This window comes from Mauremys mutica, chromosome 3 (assembly GCF_020497125.1).
Source record: "Mauremys mutica isolate MM-2020 ecotype Southern chromosome 3, ASM2049712v1, whole genome shotgun sequence".
Taxonomy (NCBI): Eukaryota; Metazoa; Chordata; order Testudines; family Geoemydidae; genus Mauremys; species Mauremys mutica.
The window spans coordinates 43,841,325-43,857,690 of NC_059074.1; the positions used below are offsets into that span (position 1 = coordinate 43,841,325).

The 16,366-nt window shown below is 41.2% G+C and overlaps 1 protein-coding gene across 1 annotated transcript in view; it reads right to left on the bottom strand.

Annotated features, from left to right (window-relative positions):
- The window catches only part of CSMD1 (CUB and Sushi multiple domains 1), a 1,651,174-nt gene that overhangs the window by 639,522 nt on the left and 995,286 nt on the right, over window positions 1-16,366 (bottom strand). The window contains exon 9 of the mRNA XM_045010124.1: window positions 13,494-13,581. Within this exon, the coding sequence (XP_044866059.1) occupies window positions 13,494-13,581 (88 nt within the window). The remainder of the gene's footprint in view (window positions 1-13,493; window positions 13,582-16,366) is intronic.

Genomic DNA, 16,366 nt, shown 5'->3' on the forward strand with positions numbered 1-16,366 from the left:
ACTAATCCTCTTCTGAAACTTACTTCAGAGGGTTAAACCAGGAATAAATTTGGTCTCAAATGTAGGGAAAGATGATTACTGTTACCAGAGGTGAAAGTGTGCCAGTATGGGTCGGTACAGCATACCGGTAAGAAGTAGCCCCCAGAACGGTCCTGTATGCTGACAGAGGGGGCAAAAGGGGAAGCTACCCCAGGGCCTGGGGCTCACAGCAGCGGCCAAAGCCCCAGGCCCTTTAAATCGCCACTGGGGCTGCCGGGCTGCATGGAAGGACTGGCTGGGGGAAGCTGACCTCCAGCCCCACCCCTTCCGCCCAAGGCTCTGACCCTTCTCGGGGCCTGGAGCTGGGCCCCCATACCGGTAAGTCTTTTAAGTTGCTTTCACCCCTGTTACTATATATGGAGAAAACTTACTATACAGACGCTCCCTGACTTATGCAAGCACTCCTTTCCAGAATGCCTTGCGTAAGTCGAATTTTGCATAAGTCGGGAATGTATCTCTGACAATTACGCAAAAAAAAAAAAGGAACAGAACTTACGGAACTTTTCCTGTAAGTGCAGATTTCCATAAGTCGGCTTTGCGTAACCCGGGGAGCGTCTGTATAAGTAACTTCAAAACCAGTGCATGCGGTCTAGACAACAGTCTAAAGAACTTTTACTTCAGTGTCAGATAAAATAGCTAGATGTTTTAAAGGTCCTACTAAGCACTGGCACAGATCTGTAACAATAAAGTCTCAAAGGTGTATGAGGGGCAGTTTGGGGCATAAAGCAGCTATGGCAATATAGCTACTACTTTAATATTACATCCTGAAATGCTATTCAAGATAGCTACTTAAAAACATTTCTAACAATATGTTTTCCCATCAGAAAAGGCTGATTCAATTAAACAAACATTTTGTGGGAACATAGTTTTCATCAAAATTTTCAATGAAAAATTATTGAAATGATTCATTTTGATAATGTTGAAATATTTCACTTCGATGATATAACCTAGACTTAATGCAAACAGAATAGTTGAGTCAAAGTTAAAACTGAATAAATTTCAACTTTTTTAAACAAAATGAAAGGTTGATTATTTTTTTTCCAAGAATGAAGTGTTGGAATTTCATTCCACAGAAAATTTCAAACTGCACACCCTTACCTGTCAAAGTCATATATTTTATGTCAACCTCACGAAACACAGATAAATTATATAGGCTTATTGTTACTATGAGAGTTTAAAAAAAATCAGTAGTATAAATGGGTCACAAAATTGTTTGACTTTAGATAGGGGTAGCCAACTTGAGGAGATTGAGAAATGCTGCTTTAGTTGGAATTTGAGTGTGCTATTATTGCCCACTAGTAGCTGAAAGCCCATACTGTCACATAGGTGTGGCAGCTGGGCCAAATTATCCACCCTCTGTGCAGTCTTCCTCATACAACCAATGAAATTGTTGCATGCAAATTAGCTGTAGAGTAAGAGTAGTGATTGGTTGAGTTATGTTTGCTATCACAATGGTCTAGGACTCTTAGCATAGCATAGGGACATGCCTTACTGTAGCTGTACACTGTGTGAGTAATTCATATCGTTAAAATGGCAAGTTTCAAAATTCTCCCCCCCCCCACACACACATCTCTGAGCGGGGCTGGGGAGGGAGAATAATGGCAACTTTTTTTCTCTCCCCTTTACCATTCTTTTTTGAAAATTTCAATTTGGATTTGAATCCAAACAAAAAATTTGAAATGAAGCTAGACACAAAAAGATTCATGACAAAGAGAAACAATACCATAAGTTTTTAAATTCTCATAGGAAAATATATGAAACATTATGCCCTCCATCCCGGATTCCAAAAAGCCTCATGTGAATTAAGGAACATAGGAATTTTTAAATAAATCCATTATATATTTCATTTAATTTTTTTAAAAACTAATTAGGTAAGTTGCGACTTCCCCCAAAATATAAGTTGGCATTGACTCAATATTGAGTTGATTCTATTCTAATTAAACAAATATTAAAAATCAGAGGAAAATATGGTGGGAGTACAAGGCTGAGCATTAATTTAAATGACATTTCTTCCTCACATTTGAATTCACAGAGAGACACTCTCTCTCTCTTATTAAACTTAAGTACAGTGTTAAGTGTTGGGTGGGTGGGGGAGGGAGGGGAGTTCGAGGAAGGAACTAACAGGTTAAAATCACAAAGCACACAAGAAGGTATTGTAATATTAGAGTGTCATTATTATGTTTAAAACTATGAAACCCTTGTCAAAGGACTTGTCACCACTGAATCAGCAGTGTCTAGACTGACTTGAAAATGAGCCCTCTCCCTTTCCATCAATCTAAATCACTAAGTGTCTTTATGCAGTCTTGAGAAGCTGTTGAATAATGTGCCTTTTCATATGTTGCAGCTCAGCAGAATATCCACAGTCATCATTCTCCTGACAAGTGCAACAGCAGCTTCTGGGGTCTTTACTTGAAAATACAAAAACATATTGCCTTTCTTTTGTTCTCCACAAAATATTTCATTTTTTCCCAAAATCAATGTGAAGCAAAGAACAGCATTATTTTCCTAAGAGAATAGCTGAATGTGTTATTACACAGAGGGAAAAAATCCAATTGAACTTTTTATTTTTGTATATTCAGCAGCTCCTTTATGTAGCCACTAAAAGGGAGTCCTAATATACAGAATAGTATTGTTTCATGCTGTTTGCAGGTGAGGAGTAAACATTTCTGAGGCAAGGAATAATCTTGGCCCTCTCATAATCCTACTGGTTACAATTGGAGAGGCTTTTTATTTCAGAAAAATAGGACTTTGGATAAATGACAAATGACTGAATGCATTGATATATGAGGTTTTTTGTACAGGTGGTGTTACCTGATTTGCCCGTTCCTTTGGGGTATGCTCATTTATTAGGGTTACTCTTCGGGGGGGAGGGGAGAGATCCTGTAATTCTATCAATGTACTGCTTGTGTCACTTGTGTTTTCATATGGAGCTCTACTTCTCCCTTCTGCAAGTCCCCTCCCAATGGAGCTAACCTGTAGGACCTAGGTTCTCCAGGGCTGGGTTCTTCCAGCCCCAGAACCAGATGAATGAACACACACACATTTTCTCTCTCTCTCTCCCTCTAACAGAGCAAGTCTAAGTGGATCGGGTCAATCAGCACTCTCAAGCTGACCCCTTATATGTCCCTGGACTCAGTGGGCTGGGTCAAGCAGGATTTTCAAGATGCCACCCTTATATGCCACAGGTACCACACCGGAATAGAGCAAGCCTGAGCAGGCTGGGTCAAACAGCACTTCCAGGCCGCCACACTTGTATGCCCCTGGACTCAGCGGATTGGGTTGAGTAGCACTTCCAAGCTGCCACCCTTGTATGTCACAGGTTCAGCACGTCCCTATCCCCACTTTCAAGTTACAATTGTTCGGGTAGTAATGCACTTGATGAGCAAACCCCACAGTATTTTTAGGCACTACAGGGATCTTTAGCTTAGGTAAGAGGAATGTTGCTGCAGAGTAACTGGGGAAGCCAAAAACACAACACAGTAAAGTTCAGTGAGAGAGTGAGGGAAGCAACCAGCTTAACCATAAAAGTTATTTATTGAATAATAGTGATAACCACACAAAGAGAGCCTAAACAAACATAACTGTTACATTATAAAAGATTAGAAATGCCATATATAGAAAACTATACCTGATCAAACAAGTCAGGGTTAAAAAGTTATACCTGAGGTAGAAAACAGAGAGGAGAGAGAGAGAGAGAGCGCGTGCTTGGGTCTCACCACTCCATGAAGGTTGCACTGGTCGGGGTTCTCAGGTGATGGTGGTAGCTCAGGGTCCTGAGTGCTGGAAACAGGCACAGCCCCCAGCACGATCAGTCAGGAGAAGATGAAGTCACAGTGGAACTGATGCAGAGTTTGGATCCAGGCATCAGAACATTTACTTGAGCATGGGTAGGGTTTTTTTGTAGGGAAACAACAATGGTTCAAGGGAGAACACTAGATTTGTTTATGGGTAAATTGATGATTCAAGGGTTTTCTTTATGCTAGACAATAGAAACTGATAATTCCTGGCTATGGGTGATGTTCCTTCAAAGGGGCTCACAATGTAATTAGGCAGCTTCAGTATTTTGGATATCAATTAAGGATTCATTACTAGAATTGGTCTGATAACTACTGAACTGGGTGTGTGCAGGCATAGATTCACTAACATCTGGAGCAGAGATTCCCCCATGATGCAGTGCTTCCTTACTCTTCTGGTCCCAGAGCTCAGTGCGGTTCTTGCCTTAGAATCTCTGTTCTCCATTCTGTATGCTAAGAGAGATGCTTCCCTGTCTCATCTTTGATGCAGATGAGGCTAGGGTAGTTGCCTTAATCCTATCACCCTTGTCAGGAAGGGCGTCTCCCACTGCCTTTTCATTGCTTTCTGTAAGCCTTTCCCCTGATCGGTTTTGGTTCAAGCAGAGGCTTGGGCGGGGGAGCTTCATGAGTCAGACAGACTAGATACTGCTCCCTGATTCCCCAAGAACACAGAGCTGACTGGTATCCCTGGTTATATGCTACTCGCTGTACTATCTGAATGGATTTATCCTTACAACAGTCTTGTTAGGTAGCAGAGTATTATCTCCCTAGGGTCAAATGTGGGGGGGAGTGGAAAATAGAAGTAGCATGATCTGCCCACAGTCAAAGCTTCATCCACAAAATAAGTTCCTTTCACCGGAGACACCATTTACTTACACCAGATGTTTAAAATATGATTACATCTACTCTGTGGTTCCTTGAGGTTAGCTCCCCTTCGGTGCGGTTCAAATACACCCATGGCCTCGCTGGGTTCCTTGGGCCTGGCTCCAACTAGGTGAAGCTCAGAGGCCTCCCTGGCATTACAGTAGTAGACTTTTTGGAACTGACTCCTTTTTGAGTTTAAAAAAAAAAAGTTAATGGTGGTAACTTCAAGACAATTCTGTGCTAAAATAATACACTACTTGTAGTGTAAATCTTTATAATAGGATCCTCCTCCTCACTTTTCACATGCTTTGATCATCAGTGAAGTAATTAACAATACTGGGATTTAAATGATCATTGGGTTCTGTATTAACTTTTGTTTGAGATGAATGGGGCAATACATTCCTCAGAGCTATTGTTTCAGGCTCTCAGCAGACTCAGAGAGACCACACATGGATCATATTTTGAAGATTTTCTCCCCATCATAAGTGTTCCTTTTCTTAAAAAATGAAAGCTTACATTCTGGAGCACAATGCAGCAGGTTGGGATAAGCATCAGTGCCTTCTACATGTGCATGCTTGCTCACCATGATGATCCCTATTATCCCCAGTTTATACATGGGGAACTGAGATACAGAAAGAGTAAGTGCTCATATGGGAAATCTCTGGTAGAGCCAGAAACTGAACCTATATATCCTGAGTCCAAGTACAATGCCTCAAAACACAAAAGCATCCTTCCTCCCCCATATAAGGAGATTATCGGGGTTGACTGAGATAAAGCAAAATAATCTTACCATAAAGTTAGAACTGGAATATGTAGATGAACTAAAGCCAAGACTGAAATATTAGCACCACACTTTCGGTATTATTAGTACTGTCAGTGGTTTGAAAGCAAAATAACTTTTTTTCATAATCATTTTCTTAAAGTTTGGTTCTACTCTGAAAAGTAGCCCTCTGAAAATAGCACTGTGGAACTGTGGGGGACCATATTTATTGTCTCAATTATTTTAGGATGAAATTCTCAATTTACAAGTAAACAGATAGGCGCTGGAGGAGAATGATGGGTGTCATAAACAGACAGTTAAGGGTTAATTCCTCTTTTTCTGTAAAGGGATAAGAAGTTCACAATACCTAGCTGACACCTGACCAGAAGGACCAAAAAGGGAACAAGATACTTTCAAAGTTGAAAGGGGGGGGAAACAGTCCGTTGTCTGTGCTGTGTGGGCTTTTGCTGGACAGGGAGAAGGAACCATCCCACTCCTAACAGGGTAGTGAGTAATTAGAGAAGGAATGTATTAAATTACTTTTATTTCTATTTGTAATTTCTTTTGCAAAATAGAGGAAGAATCAAATTGGGTTTCTGTGTAACTTTAAAGTTTTGCCCAGAGGGAAATCCTCTGTGTTTTGAATCTGTTGTCTGTAGGATTATCTTGCTTTCTTATCTCACAGAGGTATTCATTTCACCATTTTTTCCCTTTAATTAAAAGTCTTCTTTTAAGAACCTGATTGATTTTTCCTTGTTTTAAGATCCAAGGAATTTGGATCTGCGCTCACCAGGAATTGGTGGGGGGAATCTTCTTGAGTCTACATGGGAAAAAGGGTAGAGAGACTTGGGGGAAGGAAATTAGTCAAATCCTGCCAGGAAAAGGGGAATAAGGACTGGGGAAATATTTGGGGGAAGGCACAGTTCCCGAATAGCTCTCCCTCAAATGTTTTTTTTTAAAAACATTTGGTGGTAGCAGCGACTGTTTTGCCTAAGCTGGTAAAAAATAAGCTTAGGGGTTATTCATGCAGGTCCCCACATCTGTGCCCTAAAGTTCAGAGTGGGGGAGCACCTTGACAGTGGGTTTTATTTTTCCTCACCAACTGTATTCAGCTTAGGACCTCAGTCAAATTGAGTTAATTCTTTATTAAAAGCCCATGTTCAGTAGAGTTTCAGATGACAATATTCTGTCTAGAGTTACATGTACACATTTTTTGTGTTTCTGTAAGGTTACAAGCAAACTTCCCATTGAAATAATTGGAATCAGGAACTTGGCCTGATTCTATGACCCTTACTTACATTGAAAATATCATAGTCAGCATGCAGTCCTATTAAAACGTCAACAGCTATGTGGAAGTAGAGCAAGAACTGACAGGGATTTGAAGGGGATTTCAATGCAAACAGTCCCCTCTGTGAGCAAGAGTCAGGCTAGCTGTAACCCTAATAACGCGAGATTTGTAGAAGCGAGGATTGTGTGAGGAGAGTGGGAAAGAACTGCGGGAGAAGTTGTTGTGACCTTGTGTTAGATAAGTATGGAATGCAGACTATAACCTAAATAGAGGTGAAAAAAATAAGATATCAGGATGACCTATGTATAAACAAAATGCAACTGTTGCTCATTATTGTATGTAACAAGAGATGTAAATGCTTGCTGTAATTGTTTACCTGCAGAGACTGGTTAGCTCTCTCCCTCCATGTAACTGCTAGAGATAATAAAGTATCTGACTTGCTGCACTCAACTTGAGAGTGAGAACTCTGTTTTTCTCCGACAGCTATCACAAGTAAAAACAGAGAACCTGCACTCACGTCTTCCTAAGTAAATTCAGAAGGAAGTACATATTTTGGGTTAAGATGGATATTTAACAGTTACAGAACATTACGTTTTGTTTTAGTAATGTTTCCATTCATCTATTTAGGAAAAAAAAGTCATTCCATGGAGCATTTCATGCCTGTAACAAAGCTATAGTCTTTTGATATTATAGCCCAGAGTCAAACAAACATCTACCAAGGGGAATGATCAAGAGAGTTAATTATATTTATTGCAATAATCCACTGAAAATTAAAATAGCAAGGAAGATTTATTTTCCCAAACTTTCCCAATTAGTATGTCCCAATGCAAAACCTTAGATGTACTTTTCAAATGAAGTTATTTCCTTTGTTTATAGGCTTAAATATGAAAATGATCAGAAAAAAAAGTGTATATAAAAAGTTTAACATTTTAAAAAGTGTTTAAAATGTGTCCCCAAAGATGAGTGAAATCCATGATAGGTTTATATTAGCTCAGACCACCTTAACCCCAGGTATCAGAGATATTTAGTAAGTGTACCTGTCCTACATACATAACATAATCAGAGTGCAGTTGTGCATGCATGGCATGGGGGATTGGAGATGGTGGTAGATTAGCAAACTAGTTCAGTCAGTGCTTTTACCAAGACTTATGTCTCTCTGTATGTAGCAGGCTTATGAAATCAATAGCAATGGTTGTTGTGATGGGGCAACCATTATTTTAAAACCAGCCTCAAAGAAGGTGAACACAATTTGAAAACAAGTCTTAATACTGAAAGAGACATGTTTAACTTCACACAAGTGGATGAAATCCTGGTTCTATTGAGGTCAATGGTAAAACTCTCATTGAAATCTTGGCTCTGCTGAAGTCACCCTATGAACAGTGGCTACGGAAGTCAATGGGACTACTCAGAGGAGGTAATATAAGGAATATGAATAAATCCTTGAAGTACTGACAGTTAGTTTACAGTTCTAGAGCCTTCCATTTCTTAATGGACTTCAAGAAGTTAGTGTCTTTTTAAAAAAAACAACCCACCACACAGGAACTTGTTGCTCTCCAAGTATTCAATGGAATTTTCCTGAAAGGGAAAGGAATTCCCCAGCAGAACAGGTGGAATTTTAAGGCTACAAACCTTTTGCTTCAGAAATTAATACACAGAATTGTCATATTTTGGTAGAAACATATGCATTAAATAAATACTAGTTTCTTTGGTTGACTAAATATAAAAAATCATGGTAAATTCATTTAACATATTGTCTTAAAAATGTCCAGCCTACATCCTGATGCTGTGTATATTTTAACTAATAGTTTCCAACATTTGTTTATTTAAAATCTGAATTAGAATCCTCACAATTCCAACTAACAAATAAATGAGATAAAGTGGATGTTTTCCCTTAAAGGAACAAACAGTGCTGTCAACATTATAGGATGTAAATACAGTGTAATGAGAGGAAACTGACGTTTCATTTGACTGACAAGCTGACAATGACTTTAGAGATGTCTTGAAGTTCAGGAGTATCAAAAAGCCTATATTTCAACCATGGTAAAAACAATAAGTCTCTTGTTTTTCTACTCCTACTAGGATTAATCTACCAAATGGTGGGGGCTGTGTGTGTGTGTTGCCTTTTTTTTTTTTAATTGAAAGCTATTTCCAGAGAAACACAAGCCACTTTAATGGCCATGCACTTCAACATACTACTTATATCATAGGCTAATAGTTTGGACATTCAGAAAGTGCACAACTGGTTTATTGCATTACATGGGTTGTACTGATAGCAGGGCTTGTGCTAACAGTTGGACTATAAGGATATTTCCCAGATATTGAGATCTCTCTCTATCTAAAATACTTTTAAAGTTTCCAACATGATCCTCTACTTCCTGTCTTTTCCTAACTGCTCATTCCCGCCCCAGGTACAACAGGCACTATTTAAGACCAAGGTATTAGTCACATTGGTCTTTTCTAAATTCCTTGAAATAAATTACTTTTCAGATGTCAGGTCCCAGATTGGATCCCAAACTAAATTGCAAATGTGTGTCTAGACCCCTAAATAGTAGTTAGCAGACACTTTAATTAGAAAAAAGTAATTGAGGTCCAGTTAGTTCATCAGTTAAGCTACCAAATTACAAGACAAAACTGGCCCTCAACATGCATTAAGTGTGTACTATGCCTTTGGGGGAGCGTTTGTTTTTCCTAATCTCGTTCACCCAACAGCCCAGGGACCATATGCACGTCTTGAAAAAGGAAATGCAAGGGCTAATATTATCCTATTTTGTGAAACTCTCCCCTCTGATTTGAGGGGACACAATGACCTTTCAAGTGAATCACTTCTGACCTGGGCAGCTGCTGAACCTTACTATACTCATATACAGCGTGGAACCCAATACCCTGCAGGAGGATTTAATGCCTTATATTAGTCAGGGTAGCACAAAAACTAGACATGATCTCCTTTGAGTACTGTCTAGAGGAGAAGCATGCATTTATACTGGTAGAAAACTTGCCCTAAACTTCTTACACAGTACACATTTCAATTAGCCTTTATCCATCTAAAAGGAAAATTATACAGGGAATACTATAGGGTAGTTTCTTTGTTCAATAACTTGTAGCACTAATGAGTATTGAGTTGTTAAAGAACTGTTGAAACACTTTTGACTATAGGGATTGATTAGCGAGGCAAATTGGACCATTTAGATGAAAGTAATAAAAACAATGTACATTGCAGTTCCAATATATCAATGGGGAAATGTATTAAAGAAATACTGAAAAAGACAGTTACCTTTTCCATAACTTGTGTTCCTCAAGATGTGTTTCTCATGTCCATTCCATATTAAGTGTGTATGCTCACCACTTGCACCAGGGCCAGAAGCTTTTCCCTCAGCACTAGCCGTAGGGGACCGGATCTGGCACCGCCTGGAGTAGTGCCCACATGGCATGGTATAAGGGGCACTGCTGGCTCCCCCCACCCTCAGTTCCTTCTTGCCAGAAACTCTGACAGTGGGGAAGGAGGGTGGGTTGTGGAATGGACATGAGCAACACATCTCGAAGAACACCAGTTATGGAAAAGGTAACTGTGTTTTCTTCTTCGAGTGCTTGCTCGAGTCCATTCCATATTAGGTGACTCCCAAGCAGTACCCCTGGAGCTGGGTAGGAGTTCATGAATGTGTAGATTGCAACACAGCTCTGCCAAACCCAGCATAGTCTCTGGGCTGCTGAGTGATGTCATAATGCACCATGAATGTGTGGACAGAGGACCACTTTGTGGGTTTACAGATGTCCTGGATAGGGATGTGCACCAGGAAGGCCACCGAAGATGCTTGAGCTGTAATCGAGTGGACTCTGACAATTGGTGGTGGCGGGACCCCTGCCAGGTCATAACAGGTCCTTATGCAAGAGGTGATCCAGTTGGAAAGCCTCTGTGAGGACACTGGAAGGCCCTTCATCCTATCCACTGTAGCAATGAAGAGCTGAGTTGACTTATGGAAAGACTTGGTATATTCTAGGGAAAAAGCCAAAGCCCTTCAGACATCCAGCACATGAAGATGCCTTTCTTCGCTGGTCTTGTCTGGTTTGGGACAGAACACTGGGAGGAAGATGTCCTGGTTCATATGGAAGGTAGATACCACCTTCAACAGGAAGGCTGGTTGGGGCTGCAGCTGAACCTTGTTTTTGTAGAAGATCATGTATGGTGGTTCTGAGGTTCAAGCTTTAATCTCAGAGACTCATCTCACCACTTCACTGCCACCAGGAAAGCAACTTTCCATGACAGATGGGAAAGGGAGCAGGAGCCCAGCAGCTCAAAGGGCGGGCCCGTGAGCCTAGAGAGGACCAAGTTAAAATCCCACTGCGGGACAGGGATCTGTACCTGTGGGAAGAGTCTCTCGAACCCTCTCAGGAATCTGACCATCATGTCATGGGAAAACACAGTCTGGCCTCAGATCGGTGGGTGAAAAGCAGAGATGGCCACGAGATGCACTCTAATGGAAGTGTATGCCGGGCCCTGGTTCGTCAAATGAAGCAGGTGGTCTAAGACAGACTGTATGGAGGAGATGCCACATTCAGCTGCCCAGTGCGAGAACCTCATCCACTTGGCCAGGCAAGTCAGTCTACTTTCCAGAAGGACCTGTTGGACCTCCTCCGAACAGGTCTGCTCCTCCGGGTTCAGCCATGCAGCACCCATGCTGAGAGCTGGAGGGACGCGAGGTTGGGATGTAAGAGCCAACTGTGGTCCTATGACAACAGGCCTGGTTGGTTGGGCAGAGGCCAGAGAGGACCCACTATTAGGTTCATGAGCATGCTGAACCAACTGGTTTTTGAATGTTATAATTCTTGACGTCTGATTTGTGTCAATTTATTCTTTTACGTAGAGACTGTCCAGTTTGGCCAATGTATATGGCAGAGGGGCATTGCTGGCACATGATGGCATACATCACATTGGTAAATGTGCAGGTGAACAAGCCCCTGATGGCGTGGCTAATGTGATTCGGTCCTATGATGATATCCCCTGTATAGATATGTGGACAGAGTTGGCAACAGGCTTTGTTGCAAGGATAGGTTCCTGGGTTAGTGTTTTTGTTGTGTGGTGTGTGGTTGCTGGTGAGTATTTGCTTCAGGTTTGGGGGCTGTCTGTAAGCAAGGACTGGCCTGTCTCCCAAGATCTGTGAGAGTGATGGATCGTCCTTCAGGATAGGTTGTAGATCCTTGATGATGCGCTGGAGCGGTTTTAGTTGGGGGCTGAAAGTGATGGCTAGTGGCATTCTGTTACTTTCTTTGTTGGGCATGTTGGTGCCACAAGTACTCCTGTTCTTTAGTCCTGTCTGAGGCTCCCGACACTAAGCGGGCAGCCTGAGAAGGCTGGGTGAACCCCCAGGGTTTCCATGAGTATAATGGTGCCGGCCACTGTGCTTGGAGCCATGGGATAAATTTTGGTGCTGATGATGTAGGCGGCATCACAGGCAACAGAGGCTGCTCCACAGTTAGGGAGCCCTGCTCTGTGCTGGAGCTATGGCCGGAGCAGTCACTACCATGTGACCAGGATTGGTCAAAGCAACGGCTCTTATCTGACCCGTGCTGGTCACTGCTCCTAGAGGTAGATCAAATGAGGAAGACGAATGTCTTGGTTGTGGCCTCAGGGACAGACTGTGTTCAGCAGATCGGTGTTGGAAACTCTGTGATCTAAGCCTTATGCTACCCGACTGGTAACAGGACATCGAGCGGGACCGGGAGCTATCATGAGCTGGTTTCTGGGAGGAACTTCCTGAACGTGGCAGTACCCATCTTGGAGGCCAATGATGGCGGTCAGGTGACTGGTGGCTTCAGTCCCCCAATTGGTCCCGGGATCTGTACTGAGCTCTCGGCGACGCAAGGGGTTGGTCTCTGTGATCCTGCCGGTGGGGTGTCTGCCCCAGACTACTGGCAAGATACGCCTTGAATCCTGCTCTTAGTGCCCAAGTTACAGGGACCGAACAGGGCTCTGCTGAGCCTGCCTCTCTAGCTCTGAGGCGTGATGGCTTCGGGCGGGTGAGTGGTGGTGGAACGTCCCATAAGATAGGGAACAATGCCACTGAGGTGGGAGTTTATGCAGAGGTCCCAAGACAAGACCAAGGTACTGCCAGAGCCAGTGTGAGTGGCACCAGAAGCACTAGGATCTCCTGAGCTGCCTGTAGGGCTTTGGGCATTAATGGTATCTGAAGCTGATAGAGGCCTTGCCACAGCGGGTGCTCCAGGAGGGGATGCCCTATGATAGACTGATAAAGCAAATAAAGTCCTTATCAGTGTCACTAATATATCAGAGTTAAAAGCATTTTTTAGTGTTTGTGAGAGTTCCTTCTGCTTTTTTGAAGTAGTAACTTTATTTTATTTTATTTTATTTTTTTTTGTGAAGCAGAAGTGGGAAGTACAATATTTCTTGACAATCCATTGAATGATAATCAATCTTTTGTGTTGCTAAGGAGCATTTAAAACCCGGAGGACACTACTTGATTCTAACTTCTAGCAAAAACCAAGTTGCGGGTGCTGACACTGTTCCTTTCCATTTACAATGAGGACACTTAGATATATTCTACAAAATCTCCAGCATAATGAACTGTATTTCCCCAGAAACCTGGAAACAGAACTCAAATTCTGCAAGAATTGGAGCCTCTTCTAGCAAGTTTCAGAAATGGCCTCTTTTGTAGCTTTTATGCAAACTGCATTTATCTGTAGTTTACCTTACACCTAAAAGCCCCTTCCACTTCAACACACACACAGTTCCTACCTGAAGTCAGAGCCTGATCTCTTCCCATTCTCAGGAATTCCAGGATCAGGACACATGTCAGATGTGACTGCATCCCCACCTTGACTCACTGCAGTCAGAATTAAAAAAAAGAAGAAACAAAAAGAATAGTTAGTCTTAAGACTAAGTAAATGATTCTTCACCCATCCACACTTCGAGTTCTACAGGAGGAACATTATCTATGTGCGCAGTATGTTTTTCAGGAAGGTAATATAAAGACAAAGTGCATCTTAATATACATTTGCTTCATAGATTCCAAGGCCAGAAGAGCCCATTGTGATAATCTAGCCCAGGGATCGGCAACCTTTGGCACGCAGCCCGTCAGGGAAATCTGTTGGCGGGCCGGGACAGTTTGTCCACCTGCACCATGTGCAAGTTTTACCGATCACCCCCACTGGCCGGAGTTTGCCGTTCCAAGCCAATGGGGGCTGCAGGAAGCGGAGGCCCAGCCCGTGCCACTTCCCGCAGCTTCCATTGGCTGTGACTGGTGAACCGTGGCCACTGGGAGCTACAAGCAATCATACCTGCCGACGCTCAGATAAACAAAGCGTCTCATGGTCCGCCAGGGGCTTATCCTGAACAAGCCATGAACTGAGTTTGGGAACCTCTGTTATAGACTAATCAAGTAGCTCCTTAACCCTTTTTGTTAGATAAATAGATTTTGCTCCTTGAGTCCAGGCATATTTTCAATCTTTTAGTCATTCTCGTGGCTTCTCTCTGAACCCTCTCTAATTTATCAAAGTCCTTCTTCAATTGTGGGAACCAGAAATGGACACAGTATTCCAGCAACAGTTGCACCAGTGCTAAATACAGAAATAAAATAACCTCCTAACTAGTACTAGAGATTCCCTGCTCATGCAGGATAATGCCAGAGTGTTGCATTATCCATCGTGAGCCCCAAATCGTTTTCAGAGTACTTCTTCCCAGCTAGAGTCCCCCATCTTTTAAGTTGGGCTTACAGCCTTTGTTCTAGATATATACATTTAGCCATATTAAAATGCATATTATTTGCATAAGGCCAGCATACAAGGAAATCCAGATCTCTCTGAATCAGTGACATATCCTCATTATTCAGTGCTCCCCCCAATTTGTGTCATCTGCAAACTCAGTGTTGAAGTTTTCCATCCAGTGCATTAATAAAAATGTTAAATGATAAAGGACCAAGAATCAATCCCTGTGGGACCTCACTAGAAACACGTGTTCAGTGGAATAGTCTATTGATTTACTCATGGCTAACTCAGAAATATGTGAAAGTGCTAAAGCTGCTTGAAGTCTCCATTGTGCCCTTCCCACCTCATCAGGTAGAATAGAGTCCATATTACACACACACACACACACACGTTACAGACAAATTTATATAAAGTTATGGTCCTCACAAAACTAAGACTCTGATTTTACTTGTAAAGTGTGAGACTGTTTTTATCTTCTATCGAGAAAGTGGTAACTTAGTTATTTATGTAATATGCTTAAATATTACATTGATTACAAATATAGAGATAAAGGCATACAAAATACCTTTACAGTTTATGGCCTTCACAAAAATGAATATAAATACAGTCAGTCTCTCTCGTGCTATCACACACACGCCTTCCCTTTCTTCTTCACTTCCTTCCATGAAGGATAGAAGAAGAAAAAAATATGTATCATCTTCAGAATTTCTGAAAACCCTTTAAGGATAAGGTAGTACTCTCTTTCTGAATATAGACAGTGTACTTAGTTGAAATGTTTTAGCAGCACAGAATGAATTAGACAGGCCTGAGTGGATTACAGATGACAGAAGACAGCATTACGATTGAGAGGTGATGGGAGATTAGATGTAAATTTCTCAAGCAGTGATAGGCTTTTGAATGGAATAAGGTAGCATAGAGGAAGCATGGTGACAAACAGGTTATGTACAATCAGAAGATAAGAGCTATAAATCCTGACTGCCTGTTCCAGCAGAATCATAGGCAATTAATTTATCTGAAAGCTAAAGCTTTATAAAAGATGAGAAATATTCATGGAAATCAATTCATATAAAAAAAGGCATTGCAGTGCTACAAAAATACAGCTAAGTAAAAAGCTCTTGTAAGTGCAGAATTGCTTGCCCCAAGTATAGCTTCCTCCTAAAATTGATAAAATTGCAATAATTATGGTACATTTAAATGTCTGAATCACCTCCATTCTTGTCTCAGAGAGGCAATGATTTTAAAGATATAGAAAATAGCAACACCCACCAGCCTATCAGAGTTAAAAACTGTATTTATCTCTTTTCTCTATGATACAGTATATTGTCTGTCCCAAAAATGTTCTTCAAAATCAGCTGATGAAAGATTATGATATATGAGAGATGTATTTCCAGATATAGTTTAAAAAAAAGATTTTAGCTATGAAACATAATAGCCAACTTAAAGGAAGTTCCCCTTCCTGGTATATTGTGACATAAATCAAATTGTTATGAGTAAAACCCAATTCTGGAGCTTCTGACTCACAGTAGTTCCATATCAGTGTATGCAATGAACATTTTGTCTATCCAAGGTGATGATCAAGGAAACATTTCCAGGCTAAGGGCCTGATCCTCCAGTAGTTAATTCATGCAAACAAGTCTTATTCAATAGTACTACTTATGTGAATATAATTATTCCATATCAGCATTGTGATTAAGAATAAGACAAACTAGTTCATAAACAAAAATACTATTTATTCTTAGAGTTCAATTTTGCTAGCTACATTTATTCTTTCAGAAGAGTTCATCTCTAAATATACACAAAAAGTTTGTTACAAGAGTCAATTTTAAAAGCATGGTTATGGTCAGAAAACTGCCCTTGATAAATTAACCACTTTCTGTTGCATATATGATTCTAACAATCTCTAAT